At 44.4% G+C, this 22,512-nt stretch overlaps 1 protein-coding gene across 4 annotated transcripts in view; it reads left to right on the plus strand.

Annotated features, from left to right (window-relative positions):
• The window catches only part of Chka (choline kinase alpha), a 42,284-nt gene that overhangs the window by 2,874 nt on the left and 16,898 nt on the right, over nt 1-22,512 (plus strand). For 2 of the 4 annotated variants that reach the window (XM_090347234.1, XM_090347233.1), the window contains exon 2: nt 9,464-9,575. In XM_090347234.1, coding sequence (XP_090203360.1) covers nt 9,464-9,575 — 112 coding nt within the window. Of the gene's footprint in view, nt 1-9,463; nt 9,576-19,524; nt 19,555-20,466; nt 20,521-22,512 lie in introns of all 4 variants that reach the window. The other 2 variants (XM_090347235.1, XM_090347232.1) reach the window with 2 other exon arrangements.

The raw sequence follows: 22,512 nt of genomic DNA on the forward strand, positions 1-22,512 counted from the left end.
TTGTTGTGATTGTTTTAAAAATCCCTTTCCCTAAGCAGAGTGACTGGAGCTGTGTTTTCTGAATGAGCTTTGTGTTTTCACTTACCAGCCTTTCTATGCCCCTCTGCTTGGCAGCCTGTCCTTTAATGTCACCTTTCAGAATTCCTTCAGGGCCTACTCCGAGAAAATGAGACAGAATGAATTTTTTCCCCTATCTTTAGCCCAACAGTCCTGCCTGGCACACAGTACGCTTGCCTACTGTAGAAATAGTTATTTTGGCCTCCTAGCAGTGTGATAAACAAGGAGGGAGGGAGGGCTTGCTAACAGACCACACCGTGGTTGCTTTGGAAGGTAGAGGAGGGGAAAATGTCAAAACATGAAAATTGTTATTCATGAACTGACCACTTACCAATTTAGCCCTAATTTCTCTCCCTGTTTTTCCTTTTCATTTTTTTCTTCAGGACTGGAAATTGGACCCAAGACCTCCCACATGCTAGACAGGTGCCCTAACAATATCACCCTTGCAGCCCCACTCCTTATCAATCAGATCCAGGGTTTGTGATCATCCTTCTCAGTTGTTACTGATAAAAATCACAATCAATTGTGAAATGAAGTTTAGTGTGAAAGGATGTTTGAGAACAATTGAAAACTTCTACAAACATCTGTTGCATAACACCCCAAGGGCAGACCTCCCTCCCCCTTCACCCCCACACAGACAAAAGGAAATCCTCCAACAGAACAGATACCCTGGGATCTGCCTTCCTGGTAGGATAATTTACATATCAAAAGGTGGAATCTTGGCCAAGAACTGGATATGTTTCTGAAACTAAGCTAAGTAGAGAGTGTCTTGTTAGTTACATGCAACTCCCTCCCTCCCTCTCCCCCTCCTTTTGGTTGATCTTGCAGTTTGAACTCAGGGCTGAGGTGCTTGCTGTCCTTGAGCTCTTTTTACTCAAGGCTAGTTCTCTACCACTTGGCCACAGCCCCACCTCCAGTTTTCTGATGCTTAATTAGAGATAAGAATCTTATGGATTGTCCTGGCTGGTTTTGAACCATGAGCCTCAGATCTCAGCCTCCTGGAATAGCTAGGATTATAGGCGTGAGCCACCAGTGCCATGCTTGCTTTTCTTTTTTTAAAATTTTTGCCTGGGCACTGTCTTTGAACGCTTTTTGCTCAAGGCTAGTGCTCTGCCACTTGAGCTACAGCACCACTTCTAGCCTTTTCTGTTTGTGGTACCGAGGAATTGAACCCAGGACTTGGTGCATGCTAGACAAGTACTCTACCACTAGATCACTCACTGGGCCCCAAAATATTTTTAGTTTTTGGTTTTTTGAAACAGCTTGTATACCAGGGCTTGCCTAGAACACTCCATCCTCCTCTTTAGTCTCCCAAGTGCTGGTATTACAGGTGTGTCAGCACACCTGGATGGTAGAATGTTTTCAACTTCACATTCCACTTGTTCACTTATTGGTATGTAAGAAAATAGTCAACTTTTATAGGTTAGCCTTGTGTCCTACAACCCTGCTGTTCCTATTAGTTCCAGAGGATTATTTGATAATTTATTTTAGATTTTCTACATACATGTTTATGTCATCTTGCGAACAAAAGTAATTTTCTTTTTTCCCTCTTATCCTCTCTACCTCATTTTCTTTTCTTATTAGTTAGAACTTCCAGAAGTGTTGATAAGGGGTGGTGAGAAGAAGGCCCTTCCCTGGTTCCTATTCTTACTGCAAAGCTTGTTACCATGCTGGAATGGCAGGAGTGTACAGCTATGTCTAGTTCCCATTTCTTGCTTTTCTTCCTCTTTCCTCCTTAGGTGGACCAAAGAGGTGACTAAAGAGGACTGAAGTAGTATATTCTAGAATCTCACATTTTGTGAGCATTTCCCGGGGGGTACTTTCCTGAGGACAGAGTATGGTGGTGTATTTTTAGAATGGTTCATTTTTTCCCCTTTGTCTGCCTACATTTTTTTTTTTTTGCCAGTTCTTGGGCTTGAACTCAGGGCCTGAGCACTGTCCTTTCCTCAGGGATAGCGCTCTGCCATTTGGATAATTTTTTTTCTCTAATAGTCACTTGTAAGAGACGTGGTAGAATTTATGGAAGTAAAAATCAAAGCAGTATGGGAACCCCAGATTAGTGTTCCTGTGATTTTTTTTTTTTTTTTTTTTTACTATAATGAGTCTCCCAACAATTTGTCATTTATGCTCCATGAATCACTTCACGGGGTGATCTAAGAACTGTTGTTTTTCAATTTGTTCAGCTTTTTGCTAGGTTGAACGAAAGGCTCCTTCTCAGCTTCATATATACCAGCTTTAAATTTTTGATAAGCGTGTGTGTACGTGTGTACTCGTGCTTGAACTCAAGGTCTTGTGTTCCTTTTTTGTTTGTTTTGTTTTGTTTTTTCCAGTCCTGGGCTTGAGCTCAGGGCCTGAGCACTGTCCTTTGATTTTTCTCAAGGCTAGAACTCTACCACTTGAGCCTCAGCACCACTTCTGACTTTTTCTAAGTATGTAGTACCAAGAAATTGAACCCGGGTCTTCGTGCATGCTAGGCAAACACTCTACCACTAGGCCAAACTCCCAGCCCAGGTCTTGTGTTCTTGCTTGGCTTTTTCCACTTAAGGCTGGCTCTCTATCACATGAACCACAGCTTCACTTCTGGCTTTTTGCTGGTTAATTGGTGCGAAGAGCCTCACTGGAGTTTTCTGCCTGGTCTGGCAGATCTCAGCCTCTTCCCCTCCTCCCCAGTCTTGGGGACTGAACTCAGGGCCTGAGCACTGTCCTTGGGCTTTTGTCAAGGCTAGTGTTCTACCACTTGAGCCACAACAGTACTTCCAGCTTTTCTATGTATGCAGTACCGAGGAATCGAACCCAGGTCTTGGTGCATGCTAGGCAAGCACTCTACCACTAGGCCAAACTCCTGGCCCCAGAGCTCAGCCTCTTGAGTAGCTAGTATTATGGATGTGAGCCACCAGCAACCGGCTAATTTTTAGGTTGTTATTTATTTATTTTTTTGCCAAGGGGGGTGGGTAGTCCTCAAGATTGACTTGGAGTCTCATTCATCGTGGTAAGCATGTACCCTGATAGGAGCTTCATCCTCACCTGTGTAGCATTCTAGGACCACTGATGATGAGATTATGCAGTACGCGGTTGACTTTCTCTCCCATTTTCCTCTCTCCCATGGCTTTTAGCGTTATCCTTTGGCTTGTCTATTCCCGGTGTATCTCCTGTTCCCCTGATTATCCACTCCTGCAGCTTTCAGCAAGCTGGCCTCCAGGACTCCATCGTTCTCTGTTTGCCCCTGGACAGCCCTTATCTTTAGCTTGTCACACGGAGTTTGAGATCTCCTTATCTGCCATAACAGATTTACACTTTGCTGGGTGCTAAGTACTCCTTTGTTGAGTATTACAGTAGGCCTAGGGCAGATGAACAATGAAAAGGTAAGGACTAGGGGGTGGTCCTTGTGGGGAAAGGAGGCTCTTAGGAACCCTGGGAGGTCTGAGAGCCCCAGGAACCACTGAGGAGGGAAGACTTTGCTAGTGGGGCTGTGCAGGAAGAAGCACTGTGCTACCCAGCATGAGGAAGATGGCTCCAGGGGGGCATTTTAGGAACCAGTTCTGGGGTGGACTGGGGGAGACTGACCTGTGATGGAGCGGCTGGATGATCCCCATTTGAGAATGTGAAAGGAGGAAAGCTTGGGAATGTGATGAGGACCAGGCTTGGAAGGGAAGGGAAGGGGAGCTTTGAGCTTGGGGGAGTGGGGAAGTGGCATTATTGTTGGCTGAAGGAGATGAGTCAGACAAGATACTGTCTCAAGTTGAGGAAGGAAACGTTTTGAGTTGGAGGTCAAACTAGAGATTAGACTCTTGTTTGGGAAGAGGGAAAATAAAAAGCATAAAGAGTAGCCCAGTGCAGTGTCTCACACCTGTAATCCTAGCTGCTCAGGAGGCTGAGATCTGAAGATCGCAGTTCAGAGCGGGCACTAAAGTCCGGGAGACTCATCTCCAATTAACCTCTAGAAAACCAGAAGTGGCTCTGTGGCTCAAGGGGTAGGGCGGTAGCTTTGAGCTGGAGAGCTCAGGGATAACACCCAGATCCAGAGTTCAAGCCCCACAACCGACCAAAAAAAAAAAAAACCAGACAAACAAACAAAAAACCACACGGAAAGTTATGTGACTCATGCATGTAATCCTAGATCTAAGGACTGTGGTTTGAAGCCAGCTGGGTCAAGAATGTCAATGATCTCCAATTAACTGCCCCAAATCCTGGAAGTGGGGCTGTGGCTCAAGTGGTAGAACATTAGCCTTGAGCAGATATGCTCAGGGACAGCACCCAGGCCCTGAGTTCAAGCCCTAGGACCTGCACCAAAAACAAAAGTCAGAGGACTAGTTTGCCTTAGTCCCTGACACTTGTTCCTCTAATGGCTGGACACATTTTCTTGTCATGATGTGGTGGCGGAAGTCCAACTTTCCCAGAGCAAAGAATTCTCAAGTCAGCCATGCCAGACCCAGGCCCAGCCTCCCCGGGGTGTTGCTGGGCCACTGTGCCTCCCCCCCCCCGCCCCCCCCCCCTGCAGGACTTGGGCAGTGGTGACACAAAGGAACAAAAGACATTGGCTGAGGCTCTGGGAGCTCTTCCACATTAGTGTGTGTGTGTGTGTGTGTGTGTTTACGTGTGTACCAGTCTTGGGACTTGAACTCCGTGTCTGGGTGATACCAGTCTTGCAGACTTCCCTGCTGGAGCTGGCTTTAAACTGAGATCTTCAGATCTGGAACGTCCAGAGGAGCTGAAGGGCTCTGTGCTTCCTGAAGGGAGCTCCGGGCCATGCCCTCAGCTACTTAGTTGGTGCTGCTGCAAATTGTGCTGGGAAACAGTGAAGAAAGGGCAAGAACTTTCTTTGAAGTTGAAGAATAGGAAAAGCTAAGGAAAAGTAAATTAGTCCTTGTATACTCATGTGAATGAAGAGCATTTGCTAAGGGATTCAGTCAGGAAATCCAGGAGTGAAAGGTCTGGGAAAGAAAGTCCCAGAAAGAACCCTGACTATTACCTAAAGCATGTGAGTAGCCAATGTGCAGACTACAGTTAGATTCACAGAAAGTTCTCTATATTCTTTCATAAGTAAACATAAAATAAGCAAAAAACCAAGCAAGATTGTTGAAACAATTAGAAACATTTACCAGTGTGCTTCCTCTTCCTTCTCCTCCTTTTTTTTCTCCTTTTCTTTTTTGGCAGAACTGAGTATTGAATTCACTTGAGTCATTCCCCGCGCTCCCCCTCCCCCACTGTGCTTTGGAGTCAGTACAAATTTGAGTTTCTCTCTGTGACTTTTCTCCTCCTTCCTTCCTCCTCTCTCCCCTACCTCCCTCCTTCCCTTCCTCCCTCCCTCCCTCCTCCCTCCCTTCCTTTTCTCTCTCTTTCTCCCCCCTCCTTCCTTCCCCTGGCCTTTATTATTGGAGGAACTTCTGTCTGGAGAGTGTGATAGAGACTGTGGGGTGAACAGAGGGGTGGAGTGCTGTTTGGTATGTCTGGAGTCAGTTATAGGAGACTGAAACTTTGGTCCTCCTATACCTAGGGCATTGAGGCCTGGCAGCAAAAGCTGTTTCACCCTCCCCCCCCCCCCCCCCCCCGCCCTGCTCTCTCCCTTTTTCCCTCTTCCTTTCCCTCTCCCTCGTTGCAGTACTTGTGGGGTGTGAGCTTAGGGCCTTCTGCTGGCACTCTACTGCTGCATCATGCCACCAGCCCTTTTGTGCACTAGTTATTTTTTTTCTTTTAATGCAGCTAATGAAACTGTTCTGGTCTACAACATCCAGGCTAAAGCAGTCCTGCTCCAGGGTCCTGTGAAGCGGACTCCAGGCAGTCACAAACATGAGAAACACCAAGTGAATTGTCAGGAGGAAAACTCAGAAGCATGTAGTCCACTTTTCCCCCTCTTGGTAGTTCTAGAGTGAGAATTTGGGTTCTTGGGCTTGTTAGGCAGGTTCTGTGTACCCTGAGGCATGCCCCAACTTTTTGCCTTAGTAATATTTTGAAGGACTTGCTTTTTCCCCAGCATGTCCTTGGACAGTAGTCGTCCAGTACATCTCCCCTGGAGCTTGGAGCATAAACATGTGCCTTGTATTTGATGAGATGAGTTCTCAGTAACTACTTCCTCTGGGCTACCTTCAACCCATGATCTCCTCCACCTTTTTCTCTTGAGTTTGCTGTGCACTAGTTTTTGAGATACAGTCTGGATTCCAGCCTGGGCTGTGACTCTCCTATATTTTGCTTTCTGTCATAGCTTAGATGACAAGCTCTAGCAACTTTTTGTATCAAAATGTTATCAGTACCAGCAAACAGCAACAACTTCTGTGTACTTGCTATTCCACTGGGTCAGAAGTTATTGGTACCGGTCCACAGAATCCGGAGGCGGTGGGACTGCCGTAGCACTCCCTGTCCTTTCCAGTTCCATTGTCATGGTGGCTCAGTGTATTGAATGTGAAGTAAATGCATCATTCTTGCTTTTATATTAATTTTTAATATTTTTTATCAGTCATGGGGCTAGGCCTTGAACGTGGGGCCTGGGTGCTGTCCTCAAGCTTTTCTCCTCAAGGCTAGTGCTCTATGACTTGGAGCCAGAGCACCATATTTGGTTTTCTGGTAGTTAATCGGAGATGAGAGTCTCATGGACTTTCCTGCATGTCCTGGCTTTGTGATTTTCAGACCTCCTAGGATGGTAGGCATGAGTTACCAGCACCCAGTTGAGGTGGTTTTTTTTTTTAACTTTGATATTTTATTTTATGCCTTCTATGTTTATTTATATTTATTGTAACATTGCTTTCTTGTGCTTCCTCCCCCGCTCCTCAGTTTTGGGGCTTGATGAACTCCAGGCCTGGGCACTGTCCTTGAGCTTCTTTTGCTCAAGGCTAGCATCCTACCACTTGAGTCACAGTGCCACTTCTGGCTTTTTCTGTTTCTATGGTACCGAGGAATTGAATCTAGGGCTTCGTGCATGCATGCTAGGCAAGCACTCTGCTGCTAAGCCACATTCCTAGCCTGTATAACATTGTTATACAAGATAGTAAGAGGTTTTGTTTGAAAGAGCACCTGGCTGGGGTTTTGTTTTAGTTTTATTTAAACAGATTATATGTTCCTCTGACATATAGTTGGAATTTCACTGCCCACCAACCCCTCTTGTTTCTAAGTCATATTATTGGACTCAATTAATCAGTGGCTTTTTCCTATCAAAGGTATTCTTTGCCCAATAACCTTGCTTCATTTTCACTGTCACTCAACACTAATGACAGCAGTCACCAAAGCCTGTAATGAAAGAGACTGCAGGTAACACATTGAATGTAGGATTTCCCCCAGTTGTAAGCTTGTTTTTGGCAGAGCTAGCCTTCCTTCCCTCTGTTTAAATATGGGGACAAACTTTGAATCAAGTCCCACAGTTTAGAACAGTGGCTCATCTGTTTGTGCTTGGTGTTTATGTGAGTAACTCTTTGCCAGTATGTGCCAGGAAGAAAAACGAGGTCTTTTAACCCTGATGCAGTGCGGGTCCTATTGCTTGGTAACGAGAAGAGAAACCCTGTTGGCTGTGATGGAGGAATGGGGGAGGGGTTTGAGGGGTGCTGCCTTGTGTGAGCAGAGCAGAGCAGAAAGCTGTGTTGCTTCCATTTCTTCCTGCTTCTTCAAGACCAGGAACCTTAGGTTCTCTTTTCTTTCTGACCTTCTGAACTGGGGTGACAGTTCTCGATTGTGTTCTGAGAAAATGGATCTTTACCCTTGCTATTATCCCTAGACATTTAGAATTATTTTAAAGTCAGCTAATGAAAACTTAAAAGCAGTCAAGTTTTTTTTGGGGGGGGGGGATAGTATACTGGGATTTGAACACAAGGTTTCTTATTTGCTAGAAGTGAGCCATGCTTTAGCTCCGGCTTTGTTTTTATTTTCTCTTAGGTAGATTTGAACTAGGGCTTTACTTTTTTCTTCTGCCGTCCTTGATTGAGATCCTTTCCATTGTAGCTGAGACGTCAGGCGTATACCATCACACATGGTTACCTGGAACCAGGAGATCTCAGCCTCCGATTGCAGGTGTGATCCACTGGCACTCAGTTCAAGGATTTAAATAGTGAAGATGAAAATCAAAATGAACCTGATAGATTCTGTAAGCTCAGCACTCTGGAAACAGGCAGGAAGATTGGAATTGAAGGCCAGTGTGGGCTATGTAGCAGACTTTTTTTTTTTTTCTTTTCAGACCCGAGGGCTTGAACTCAGGGCCTGGGCATTGTCCTTGGGCTTTCTCAAGGGTAGAGCTCTTCTACCTTTTGCCCCACAGAACTACTTCTGGCTTTTTCTATGTATGTAGTACTGAGGAATTGAACCTGGGTCTTCATGCATGCTCGGCAAGCACTTTACCACTAGGCCAAACTTCTGGCCCTGTTTGTGTTTTTTTTTTTTTTAATTTTATCTATTTTTTGCCAGTCTCAGCCTTGAATTCAGGGCCTGGGCACTGTTCCTGAGCTGCTTTTTGCTCAAGGCTAGTGCTCTGCCAGTTAAACCACAGCACCACTTCTGACTTTTTCTGTTTTTGTGTTACTGAGAAATCAAACCCTGGGCCTCATGAATGTATGTTAGGCAAGCACTCTACCACTAAGCCACATTTCCAGACAGCAGACTGTTTTTTGTTGTTTTGTTTTTAAGTCATCACATATTTATACCTACTCCCCCCCCCCTTTTTTTTTTTTGCCAGTTCTGGCTTGAACTCATGAATAAACGTCTCATGGATGGAGCGTGGCCTAGTGGTAGAGTGCTTGCCTAGCATACACGAAGCCCTAGGTTCGATTTCTTGGTACCACATACACAGAAAAAGCCAGAAGTGGTGCTGTGGCTCCAGTGGCAGAGCGCTAGCCTTGAGGAAAGTCCAAGGAGAGTGCTCAGCCCTGAGACCAAACCCCAAGACTGGCAAAAAAAAAAAAAGTCTCACGGGGCCAGGAGTTTGGCCTAGTGGTTAAAGTGCTTGCCTAGCATGCATGAAGACCCGGGTTCAATTCCTCGGTACCACATACATAGCAAAAAGCCGGAAGTGGTGCTGAGGCTCAAGTGGTAGAGCTCTAGCCTTGAGAAAGTCCAAGGACAGTGCTCAGGCCCTGAGCTCAAGCCCAGGACTGGCAAGAAAAAAAAAGTCTCATGGACTTTGCTTCCCTAAGCTGGCTTTGAGCTAAGATCTCCTGAGTTGCTAGGATTACAGGCATGAGCCACAAGAGCCTGGCTTACACGGGCTTTTTAAACTTTAAACTCTTCCCCAACTGTACTTTAGAAGGCACACTGGGAATTTCTGTTTTTCACGTGACTTGCAGAATGAATCTGAAGGCTGCGGAGGTCTTCATTCAGGCTTTCATGTGTCTTGAGAGAATGTCTCATTCTTGGATAACCTTGACTTCTTGTCAATGTTTACCCAAAGGACTTAGTCATTCCTAGATGCTTACTGTCCTCTGATCTCTTACAGAGGTGGCCTCAGTAACATGCTGTTCCAGTGTTCCTTACCTGACACCGTAGCCAGCGTGGGGGATGAACCTCGGACTGTGCTCCTCAGGCTATATGGAGCCATCCTAAAGATGGTGAGCTAAGTGACCTCCGGGGGTGGGGTAAGGAAGCTGTAAGTGGTGTACTAAAAAAGAGACTTCATGTGTTGCTTGGCTTATTGTTTACTGAGTTCTTGTTTTACTTAATATTTATTCGTGAACAACTCTTAGTTTTATACCTAGAGAAGTTACAATGTTGGTTCAGCTGTAATAATGTTTGATGATTCTTGGATTTTCTACACTGACCTTTTCAACTCAGGCTTAATTGTAGAATGCTAAAGTGGAACAGATATTATTTTTATAATGTAATCAAAAGATTTTGTCCCATAAACATGTGTACTTATTTTTGTCAAGTAAAAATAAAAAAATAGAGAATAGTTTCAGTTAACCAAGTAAGAGCTTTATATAATTGGACTTAAGTATTTCTCTGAGACTTCCTTAAAACTTTGGATTGATTTTTAGATTAAAACTTTGTACATGTTAGATTTATTACTTGTTTCTAAGTTTTTATACTAGTTAAATTTAATTTGAAATTTGAGATACCTTATTTGTTCAGTTGTCTTACCAGTTATAGGATATCCCAAATGTCTGTGGATTTTTGTTGTTGTTGTTGTTCTTATTTGTTTGTTTGTTTTTGTTTTTGAGACAGAGCATTCCTAAGGCCTCAAACTCCAGTTCAACTCAGCCTCTTGAGTTCTGGACACATAGTTGTCCACCACCACTTCTTTGTCTGATTTTTTTTTTTCTGCCACTGATTACATGTTGGAATGTTGACTTGACCCATGGTAGGCTTTCATCTTCGAAAGGTGTCTTTTTTATAAAGTAGAATAGGATAGTTTTCTGACGACATTAAAATCAGTCTATTTCAGCTTCAGTCAAGAAGCGTGTCCACATCTATGATTCTTGCTGATATGTTAAATTCCAACGAATCCTTTCATGGAGTAATTGTTCGTTGACTGAGTTAAGCTGTCAGAGTGGCAGAAAGACACACGCATGAGTTAGTGTGCTGATCGGTGCGTGGCTGTTGCACACACGGTGTACTCCACCATTCCACATTGCTCAGGCCATCGCCTGTAATTCAGTCCTCGAGTTGGCCCCAGTGCCCCAGGGACACTAACTGTGGAAAGTACAGGTGCAGAACAAAGTGCTTTCTGGAATAATTGATGCCTTTGACACTTTCAGTGAAGTTTGTCTTTTTATCCCTTTTTCCTTTGAGGATTATTTACAGTCTGTAATAATTCTCATTTCCAGCCTTCTGTGCATTTTGCATTTAAGCAGTGTTTTTAGACTAGTTTAATAAATAGCTGCTGACGGTGTGTGATACTTTCATGAGACTGACGAGGTTTTCACTCGTGTCTGTAAGTAAAAGTGCGTCATGGAGGGACTGCACCTGTGCACGCAGCGCTCTGCCCGGTCAGCCACACCAGGAGTCAGTCCTGTGCTCTAGGGCAGTGTCGCAGTGATGAGATGGCTTTACTGTCCTCCACCCTTGTCACCAGCCAGCTGAACTGCTGAACACTTAAAATGTTGGCAGTGTGACTGAAGAACTGAATTTTAAATTTTATTCCATGTTAGTGACTTGAGATGGAAATGGTCTTCTGTCGTTGGAGCTTCTGTGCTGGACAGTGCAGCTCCTGGAGGTGCCCAGCTGCCCGCTGCATTATAGCGTGCTCTGCGTCTTTGGGCAACCTTTCCTCTAGCAAATGCACTCACTCTGGAAAAAAAGGGTTGAAACAATTCTATGCCCATTTTTACTTTTGAGCTTTTTTTTTTTTTTCTTGGCCAGTCCTGGGGCTTGAACTCAGGGCCTAAGCCGCCACCCTTGGGCTTTCTCAAGGCTAGCACTGTTACTACTTGAGCCACATACCACTTCTGACTTTTTCTGTGTATGTGGTACTGAGGAAACAACCCAGGGCTTTGTGCATGCTAGGCAAGCACGCTATTACTAGACCACATCTCAGCCCCCAGGAATTTTTTTTAAAAGACTGTTAGGTAACTTCAGAAAATAACTGAATGATGAAAGTCACTTCAAATGAAATCAACTCTTCTTAAACTAAAAAGGTAAACTATTTTAACTGAAGCAAGGCATTGTGTATTTAGCCAGTCAGTTACATTTTTATTAGACTGAGTTCAGTTTGTCTCCATTCCTGAAACCTCCCTGTGGCAGGTAGAAGCCATGCTTGCAAGCATCTGGGTAGAAGGTCTTTCCTGTTTGAATCTCACGATTGGCTTATTAGACAGAAAACTCATTCTATTAGGAAAAGCTAGTTCTGTTGCTTCCTAAGTGGAAAGTCACATTACCCACTTGCTTCAGTCTTTATTTCAAGTATACTTTTTGGTTGAACTTTAACCAAAGTAAACCATGAAACCTATAGCATTCCCACAAGGCACCACACTGTCAACTAAGAGTTCCAGGTATGGACATTATAGACTTTGGTCAGTGGACATACTGACAAGGAAGGAACAAACCTCAGGCTCTGCAAATGGCTATGTTCTGGAGAAGAGGGAGTGCAGAAGAGGCAAGGAGCATACAGGGTTGTAAGCAAGGTACAGAAAAGGGCCAGGATTTGCCACACATTTACTGCCTCTTTAAAGTTTTTAAATGTCTGTTATTCTGCCCCACTGTCCAGATGTAGCCACAGTTAGATTGCTGATTTATGGTTAAGTTCTTGTGGAAAAGGAGATATTTATGGTCTACAGTGAGTCCTTGTTCTTATCAATAAAAAAATGACAAAATTGATAGTAAGTTGTCAGGATTAACATTAAGAGTTATAGCAAGTATGGAGCCCCCAGGAATAAACCCCATTACTTCAGTAGATGTATGGACTAAAGACAGATCTAATACGACTCAGATTTTCTGCTTTCCTCCTTTTCCTCGCTGCCTTGTAGGAAAGCATGCACATGTATGAGTTCTTGAGAAAGGACTGTTGGCCCCTATGTCGGGAGCATGGTGTAAATGCCATGAGGAGTTCAGACCTCTGAGGGGTCAGACCTCTTGATCCTTGACGAATGTTAATTGAAGGCTGCTATACATAATGATAGACCTATGCGTTTTCTCAGAATATTTCGCTATTTTAATTATATGATAGATGACTAGTTTATTATGTGCCTTCTTTCCAATCCCCCTTCCTTGTTTTAAGCTTTTAAACTTTTTACCCCTGTGAGAATCAAATAGGAAGTGGAAATATTTCTCACTCATTGACAGCTGGATTGGCAAATAACTAGGTTAAAATAAACAGATGCTTCCAAATTTTCTCAGACTTCTTCCTCTTGGTATTACAAGATGTCTAACTTCCTTTATCTTCAGGTAACAGTGAAAAAGACTACTACTCACTGGTTTAGTTCTTTTAAGGGTTAGATACCAGAAAGCCAAACTCTAAGGGCCTTCTTCTTGGGTTAGGGTCCACAGTGTGATCCCCCAAAGACTTGACTGGTCCTGCCCCTAATTCTTTGTAAGATAGGACATAGGCCAACTTCCTGCCAATATCCTGGAAGTTTTGTTCAGGATATGGCTCATGAAAGCCCTGTACTAAACAAGGTGAGCATGTGGATCCATTGGAAACATGAATGAGGAGATAGCATTCACAGCATTACTTGGAGGAAATTATTACACATTAAAAATATTGGGCTGATGTTAACATAAACTTAGAATATAATGTCTGCTTTATATAGACTAGGGAAGAAGGCTGTATTCATTAGTTAGCTAGAGGATGAAAACCAAACTCAGCTCCAAAAGTAGGAGAGTTGAATGGAAGTTTTCAAAAGTAAGTAATGCCTTTGCCTTGGGGAAGGTGATGTAATTGCTAGAAGAGAGCTTGAAAGTGTAAAAGTAGCTGGAAGTGTAACTTGATTTTTTTCCTTTCTGGTACTGGGAAGGAACATGAGCTGTGCAACGTCCAGTAGCAGCCTTCTCAGAGAAGCAAGTGTGGCTGATTACAAATAACTTATTTATCATGAATTGTGGAGGACACAAATGTCAGTACGTATTGTTCATTCAATGTAACCTGTGCCAGTTGGCAGACGTCTCAGAGGAGTGCCTTGTCCCCTCCTCTGTCAGAACAGTGGCCCTGTGTTAAGCCAGCTTCTTTGCATGGATGGACACCCGCCTCCTGGGAGGAGTGTCTGTAACTCATCAAAGGTCTCTCTTGAGTGTTGTCCGGAGAAATGTGTGTGATCGTTTTTTGAGTAATAGAGGGCTAATATTACTGTTGGTTTGAATACTAATCATAATACAGTTCAAGGCATCAAGGCACAAGGCAGATATGTATTAGCTATTCAAAAGGAGGTTTGAGTCCAGAAAACAAAATGTTCTTTTCTTTGTTTTCTCTTAACCACAGTGTAATTAAAAATTAAACCACAATAAAAATAAGGAACAGCTCATTGATAGTGAATATTAAACTATTGGCTTCTGAGAAATCAGTTGCTTAAAGATATTTCTGTGCAGAATGTAGGTGACAGTGCAGTGCACTGACGACTAAACTCCTGGAGGGGAGCCAGGCCTGATAACCAAGGCCTGAGCGGCCCCTTTTCCTCACTGCCTTAGAGTCATTATGATTTCAAGTTGTTTGATTAATTCTGTTAAAAATCTCCTGTACTTCAAGTACGGTATAATTATATCTATTTCTGAATTAGTTAGAACTTTCAGGATTCAATCTGTCCCATGCTACATTCACATCTGGTCTGACGTAATGTTACTAAGTTCATAGCTAGCCTCGCTGCCAATTGACTCCTCATTGTCCTTCCATACCTGCTTTGGTGCCTTCTTTGATAACTACATAAACCACAGGCTACTGAGTCTAGTTTTGACATAGTCCACGTGTCCTTGTCTTGCTGGTCTTAAATGTGTGAGACTTATAGAACACAAAGCCAATGCAGATTTCTGGTGCCCAGAACCTGGCTGGCCCGCAGGCGCCCTGTCTGGGAAGGAATGTGTTGTGTCGGGTGGAGCGAGGGCGTGGGTAATGTGCCACTTTAGTTGTATGTGCATGTGTTCTCTGCTGCAGGCTTGCCCATGCGATCGTGCCTGGAGCACTCTGGTTTCCAGGTGACAGTCACGATTCACGGTATAGTATGAGACCTCCGAAGCTAGAGCGCCCTCTACAGCTCTCATCCCTTTCTTTCAGTTTGTGGATTTAAGAAATGTTTTGTTTTTGTTCTTTTTTAAAAAAATAAAATCATAATGCTTGTTAAGTAGCACCAGCTACAGTTTTTACTGTGTTTAAAGAGGTATAGTGAATTAAGATTTCAAATGTTGTTGAATATATTATCACTTTGTTTTTGTTCTTTTGTCCAAGGCGAATCAGGTCCCTGTCTTCTGTTTCCTCAGTAGAAAATGACGATCAGTTAGTAATTGTAAGAAACTGTGGGCCTCAACCCAAGAACATAATTGAAGTACTTGGGCTTTTCTTCTTTCCTACTCCTCTCAGCACTCAGGGAACATTCATCTTTAAAGTTCTGTGATTCTGTGTGCTCATGAACAGATCACTTAAGTCATTGCATTGGGATCTGTGTGTGTGTGTGTGTGTGTGTATGTGTACACCATTATGTACATACTGGGGCTTAAATTCAGCAGGACCTGTGCATTATTCCCGAGCTTTTTTGCTCAAGGCTAGTGCTCTACCACTTGAGCCATAACTCTACTTTTGGTTTTTGGTGGTTAATTGAGAATAAGAGTCTCATGGACTTTCCTACCTAGGATTTGATCCTGATTTTTTAGATCTCAGCCTAAGTAGAGGGATCTCACTTTTTTTTTTTTTTTTTTTTTTTTTTAAACCCATCCTGGGCTTGAGCTCAGGGCCTAAACATTGTCCTTGGGTTTTTTTCCCTCAAGGCTAGAGCTCTACCACTAGAGCTACAGTACCACTTCCGGCTTTTTCTATGTGTGTGGTACCTGGTACCAAGGAATAGAACTAGGTATTCGTGCATGCTAGGCAAACACTCTACCACTAGGCCAAACTCCTGGCCCCAGATCTCACATTTTTAAAATGCTCTGTAAAATATTTTTACAGAATGTCAAGTAAACTTAAAAAACAGTAGAAACAGGATATCCTCCCCTCCCCCACCCCCTTAGACGTGAGGGAGAAGGCAGGTGAGCCCCCATTACAGTACTGAGGAGTCCACATGCAGTGAAGCTTAGTGGAGAGCACGTGACTTGTGCGTTCTTCCTCCCCCACAGAGATGAAATAGGATGGTAGGGTTACAGTACTGCCATGCTACGCTAGTAAGACTTCTTCTAGAAAGTCAGGTTGGTCCATAACTGGGGTGGATGTTAGTAGTTTTCAAAGCCATAAGCTGGCAGCACAGTCCAGAACCAAACAAGTGCCAAACTCCTGGCTTTACTCTCCAGCCCCAGGGTTTTGATTGGCCAGGAGCAGTCAGGGTTCAGCTCAGGACAGCCCAGGCTTTGGGGCAGTGAGGCCTTTTCACAGACCATTTTACATGTCCTAGGAGTTGAGTCTAGCCAATGGCTGGGTTACTTTTTAATTATGAGTGTTTTAGAAAGCCACAGTTGTTCTTTGTTTCATGTAGAGCATTGAAAAGGAGTGAGCCTTTTTCTATGTATGAGGTACTGAGGAATCAAACCCAGGCCTTTGTGCATGCTAGGCAAGCACTTTACCACTAGGCCAAACTCACGGCCCCCTTACTTGGTTTCTTAAGTAGAATTCTCAGCTCTTACATTTTGGGACTGAGTTACCAGTAGATCCCAGGAGCAATTCAGACCATGGTGGGTTTTAAAGACACTTCCGTTTACTCAGCTGAATGCCACTACACTAACGTGCTAGATTTAAATCCCACCTGTGCATAGACTCTGGGGAAACTGATACTGAATTTGAATATGGTGGTTTAGGCATGTCCTTCCTCATTACTAGAGGAAGAATCAGTAAGAACTAATGTAAATGAGGCAGGTCATTCTGATAATAACTTAAATAAATTTAAAAAAACAGCTAGGCATTGTGGCTCAAGCCTATCATCTTAGCTACTTGGCAGATGGAGATCAGATCTCAGTTTAAGGATAGCTTGGATAAAAAGCTATCAATACTCCCATCTCAACAAATAAGCCAGGCATGATGGCTTGTGTCTCCAATCCTATGTGGGAAGCACAGGTAGGAGGATTGAGCAAAAAAAAAAAAATGTGAGATCCTATCAAAAAAAATAACTAAGACAAGAAAGGCTAGTAAGTACAAGGCCTTGAGTTCAAACTCCAGCACCGCTAAAGACAAAATAAAACAAAAGTTCATCTTTTAAAAAATTCTGCCATAACTTACAAAAAATTTATCTCCCTTTTATTGTTATAACTTTCACCTGTATCTCCTCTACCACAGGCCAATGAATACATGGCTCTGGTTTCTAGATTCTCTTGAAAAACCAAGTGCAAAATGAGATAAGTAAATTAAAAAGTGAGAAGTGGTAGTAATGGTTCATTACATAGAATTCACCCTTAAAGGTATGTAACGCACTGAGTTTTAAAATACATGTTCCTAGGTAGGTGTCTTCTGTGTATTTGGGGCATTCTGAGTTCTCTAGGTGCTGAAATTGCACTATTCCTGTATGAGGAATTGCAGGTGAGGGTGTCGCCCCGTGTCAGCTGTGGGCTTCCCCTTGTGAAGCAAATTCCACTCCTGGAAGTATTTCTCCCATAAATATTTTAGTGTGTATTTACAAACAATGTATTATTATTTTAAGTGCTTGCCATTGTGTTCCCATAAACCAAAAAGGAGGACTAAGAATAGAATCCAGTGCTTGGTATTCACAAGGCTTTGATCTCAGCATCTCTCACACACATGTACACACGTGCACACACAATAAGCTAAAAAAATAAGTTTTATCACTTACAAAATAGTATTTTTAATTAACTTGCAAGTTAGAGGAAAGTGTGAAGTGCTAAATATTGGTACAATGTTCTTTTTTGGGGGGGGCAGTTTTGGGCTTGAAGTCGGGGTTTGAGCACTGTCTTTGGGCTTTCTCAAGGCTCTAACCACTTGAGCCACAACACCACTTCCAGCTTTTTCTATGCATGTGGGTACCAATAAATCGAACCCAGGTCTTCATGCATGCTAGGCAAGCACTGTACTCCTATTCCAAACTCCCAGCCCTGGTACAGTGTTTTAATACTTGCAACTGGCAGAAAATTCCATGACATACTTGACTTGGTATCTTCCTAGACAGAAAGCTTTTCTGACTTTCTGACTTTTTGACTCTTTGTGTATGTGTGTGTGTGTGTGTGTGTGTGTGTGTGTGTGTGTGTGACAGGAGGTAACTTCCTCTCAGGTTCATGTCTGTCTAATCTGCTGTGACATTTCCAGGCCTTGCTCTTGCTTACCTAGGGCATTTTGTACTGAGGAAACAGAACACAGGCCTGCATATTACAGAAGTCCATCTTGCCCTCACCATGGTGCTCTTAGGGTAGAAATCACACATTCAGGTGGGGTGGGGTATGTGGGGAAATTCTTAACAAAATTGATTTATGGTCACTTTTGGAGTCCAAAAGGAGTGGTGTGGCCTTGAGCTGGGAATTGGTGGCTCACACCTGAAATTCTAGTAACTCAGGAGGATAAGACCTGGAGGATCCAGGTTCCAGTCCAGCCCAAGAGACTTCTCCAGCTAACCAGCATGAAGCCAGACTGGGGCATGGCTCAACTGGTAGAATACTAGCCATGAACAAGCAGGCCCGAGTGTGAGTGTGGGGCCTTGGAACTAAGCTGCTTGGTAACTTTGAGTAAACTGAGTTATTTTTGAGAGCACCATTTGACAGGGAAAGGGGCTTCTGTTAGATAAGTAACCATTAACTGTATCTTGCTAAGAAGATACAGTTAGAGCAGTAACAGCGCAGGAGTAACCATAGTCATTTAGAATTGTGTGCAGGTCAAATCCCGGTACAGCAAATGTCATTACACTTACTCTTCCTAGTCTTAACCTTTTTACTACAAAATAGTCATTGTATCGGCTTATAAAACTTTTCATATCCTTGAGGAGGAAAAAAAACCACCCAAGACCTTTGCAATGAATAGATTGGCATATTTATATACTTATTTGTGTATAAGTACATATGGAGAACATAAGTATATTATTAAGAACATAAAAGTTGCTCTGAGTGACCAGTGAAAATGGCATTGTTGCCTGGTAACACTCATTTGTCAACTGTTAGAAGAGATATTAAGTTATAACTGAAGAGCTGGCATTATAAAGCCAACAAGGATTTTCTAAGCTGCCAAAGCAAAAGGAAATTAACCCTATCTTCCCCCAAACCCTTTCTCTGCTGGTACAGGACATGGACTGTTTTGGCCCTTTTCCATGTCCTCATTCACTCTAGTTTCCCTGCCCAGGCTGCTCCTTGGGTTCCTGGCACAGCAGTACCATGCCATCCAAGAGGAGAGCAAGCACCTCATCCACCTTATGGGAAAGCCCTGGAGCACTTAGTCCCAGAGTCTCTGTGGGTGGAAGTCCACAGCTGCTGAGCTGGGCGAGTGTGGGGTGGGGGAGAAGGAAGGGGAGGCTCCAGCTTCCATGATAGCTTGGCCCTCCAGCAGACCACCCGATGTCACCAAGCAAGGCCCAGTGGGGTTCGTAATAGAGATTCTTACCACTTGCCGTGTAACGGGATTTCACCTGTCACATCTTTTCATCAGTTAGTGTCTGCAGATTACACAGATGAAAGACTCATCTCCCCCATTCGTACTTCCTGTACTTTGTTCCAAATGTGTATAACTATGTTACAGATGTGATAGCCTGTGTATCCATGAGTGCCTGCATTAGAAGCCTTTTGCAGATAGCTTTATGAACATGGATGCTTACTTTGTATACTTCCGTGTAGAGTAAGGTAAACAGTTTACTCACATGCCCTGAACGGTGTGGGGTGCGGTGCGGTGTGGTGTGTGGTGGGTGAGTGGTTGCGTAAGGTCTCAGGGGTTTTAGAATGCTGCAGAGTAGCTGGTGTTGCTTAACGTGGCATTTTTTTTCCCTGCCCACACTTTCACCCTTGGTACAGGTATTTTTGATAAAGCTGTGGAATGGAAAGGTATGTTTTCCATGGGATGGTCAAGAATGTTACCTTACAATTCGTTTTAAGATTCCCTTTAAGGGATTCCTCTTGGGTTTGGCTCCAAGCAGGCTTTGTTTAATTGTAACAAATAACTTTTTGGAGATAATAGTTGGGTATAAAATTTTGATAGGACCCTTCCCCTTATTAAGGGTAGTTGAAGGGGCGGGGGGTTGGCTTGGAAATGAAGAAAGAATGTGCCTGGGCCACATTGCTGGTGTGGTTGACGATCTGCTTGTGTTGTTGAAGTCCTGGTCACAGTCATTTGCAATTTCATTGAGAAAAGTGATAATATCAAAGTAACCCTAATGTATAACCATGTCAGCTAACTTGGACCGTTAAAATTCACACAGTCCTCCCTCTCTTTGCTGGAAGAGCAATTGAGACGGAGCCATGACTGGCTGCTGTAGAAGGGCCACCGTGGGAGAGGCCAGTGTGAGAGCCTGGGCCAGCTTTCCTGCCTGCATGTCTGCGTCTGTGCTGGCCCTGGCCGTCCATAGGCGTGTTCACACCCCTGTCCTTGCAGGTTGACTTGAGAGAGCCACGTAGCTAAATCGAGGAGAGCCTCGGCCCGCGCTTGTCTTTAGAAGGCCCGAAGGGAATCGAGCACTGTAGTGACTTTCCTCTAACAGTGAGATTGTGCAAGGTACATGGTACCCGGGGCGGCTGTGAGACGCGCAGCTGTTTGCTCTCAGCGGCACACCCCTTTTCTCACTTGTAAGGCATTGGCACCCGTGCTGGAGGCTGCTGCTGCCTGCCCGGTCACGGGGGCCGCAAGGCCTTTGTTAAAGATCTGAGGTTTTGAACCCTGACTGTTCTGGTGGTTGCAAAGTTAGTGTCTGCTCAGTGTTCTCCATCTCACCGGAAGTGTTTGCTTTTTCTCCTTCATAGAGGTCCTGTAATAAAGAGGGATCCGAACAAGCTCAGAAAGAAAATGAATTTCAAGTAAGTAATCCAGATCATTCTGCATCTGCATGAGGTGAACTCTGTTGGTGGCCAGCCTCTCTGATGCGGCCCGGCAGGACCTCTTCTGCCTTGGAAACACGCTTCCCTAAGGCCAGCGTGAGCCTGGGGTCTCTGACTCCTCCTGCAGGTATAGAAAGTGAAGTTGTCTTTTTTTGAGAGCATTTCCAAAAGTGTTTGGGGTGCTGAGAGGTGATGGAGATTTGGATAACATTCTAGTAATGCTGTGTGTACTTGAACTCAGGGCATGGGCACTGTCCCTGAGCGTTTTTGCTCAAGGCTGGTGCTCTACCACTTGAATCGCAACTCCACTTCTGACTTTTTTTGGTGATTAATTAGAGATAGGAGTCTCTCAGATTTTCTGGGATGATTTTGAGGTGTTCATTAGCCTCAGCCTCCTGAGTGGCTAGGATTACAGATACGAGCCACTGGTAAGGGGCCATTTCTAGTACTTCTGACATAAAGGTGCCTGGTTACTGCTAGTTCTGTGCATCGTGGGCCGTTTCCATGCCTCTCACCAGAAAGTAAGCATCTTGGTTGTTTGATGGCCACCCTCTTTTCCTGGAAAAGAAGCAGTGCAGATCCTGTGGCCGGGGTGGACTTGGAGACTGAGCTAAAATGATGCCACATCCAGAGATGCACACATGCAGGGGGTTTGAAGACTATAGGACGGAGTGTGATCCAGGGCTATGGGGCCTTTCAGTCATTTACCTGTGTCCAGGCCTATATGTAAGAGGCGGGGCGTGTGTGTGCATTGGTCATCACAGGGCAGGGCTGTGAGTCTGCCTGTCTGACATGAGCGTGGTGCCAGCAAGCGTCTCAGGTGCGCCTGCGCTACCTGCCCGGGCCTCAGCGCTGTCAGTCCCAGCATACCTCCACATCATCTTTTGTAGAACCCACAGACTCAGGTTTTTGTCTGTGATCCCTTGGCTGCCACGGGCAAGTGAGAGTGAGAGCGGAATAGCTGGTTTTGGCTTCCTTTGAGCTCCTCGACTGTCTGTCTTGGACTGAGAACCATCTCTTCTGGACACCGTTCCGCCTCTCTCTCCTAAGACCTTTCCTCGCAGTACTTGCTCAGGCCACAGTATGGGCTCAGGCCACAGGCCAGGCAACCGTCTCCTCTTCCTTCTTGCAGCCCATTTCTCCTCCACCAGAAACCCCAGTTCCTCAGAAGCGTGTGCGCTACCCTGCCCCCCACCCTGCATCTGTCATCTGTGGGTGCACTGCCACTTGCCTTACTCTACGAAGACCCAGTTCTACTTAATGCTTGCTCTTTCTCCTTTCCTGTCTTTCTTTTCCCCTTCCTATCTTCCTTCCTTTCTTTTTTTCCAGTACTGGGGCTTGAACTCAGGGCCTGCGCACTGTCCTCGGGCTTTCTCAGGGTTGGGTTGGATTGGGTTAGCCCCAAGGTACCTAACCCACCCTATCTGGCAGACCTGTTTTTTCTTGACCTCCCTGCCTGCACCATAAACAGGCAATGACTTATTTGATGATTGCTTCTCTCTCACCATCATCCTTCCACCTCAAAGCCCTCTGTCTGCGTCATCATTTCAACTGACCATCCCTATTGAAGGACCTTCTTTTTTCCATGTCTACATGCCAGCTCCTCTGTGAGAAGAGCCCTCATCATTAACCCTGTTCTGTAGTGTAGTGTATGTCTGCCCTTCCCACCTCCACCCAGCTTTTTTTTTTTTTTTTTTTTTTTTTGCAAGTCCTGGGCTTGGGCTCAGGGCCTGAGCACTGCCCTTTGTTTTTTTTTTCCTCAAGGCTAGAGCTCTACCACTTGAGCCGCAGCACCACTTCTGGCTTTTTTCTATGTATATGGTACCAAGGAATCGAACCCAGGTCTTCGTGCATGCTAGGCACGCACTCTGCCACTAGGCCAAACTCGCAGCCCTGCTTGTCTTCTTGACATTTCCCTCCCCCAGTCAGGTGTGAGCCACTGACGCCCAGCCTCTTAATGGCATTTTTTTT

The sequence above is a fragment of the Megascapheus bottae genome, chromosome 16 (assembly GCF_031878675.1).
Source record: "Megascapheus bottae isolate mThoBot1 chromosome 16, mThoBot2.hap1, whole genome shotgun sequence".
NCBI classification, from domain to species: domain Eukaryota; kingdom Metazoa; phylum Chordata; class Mammalia; order Rodentia; family Geomyidae; genus Megascapheus; species Megascapheus bottae.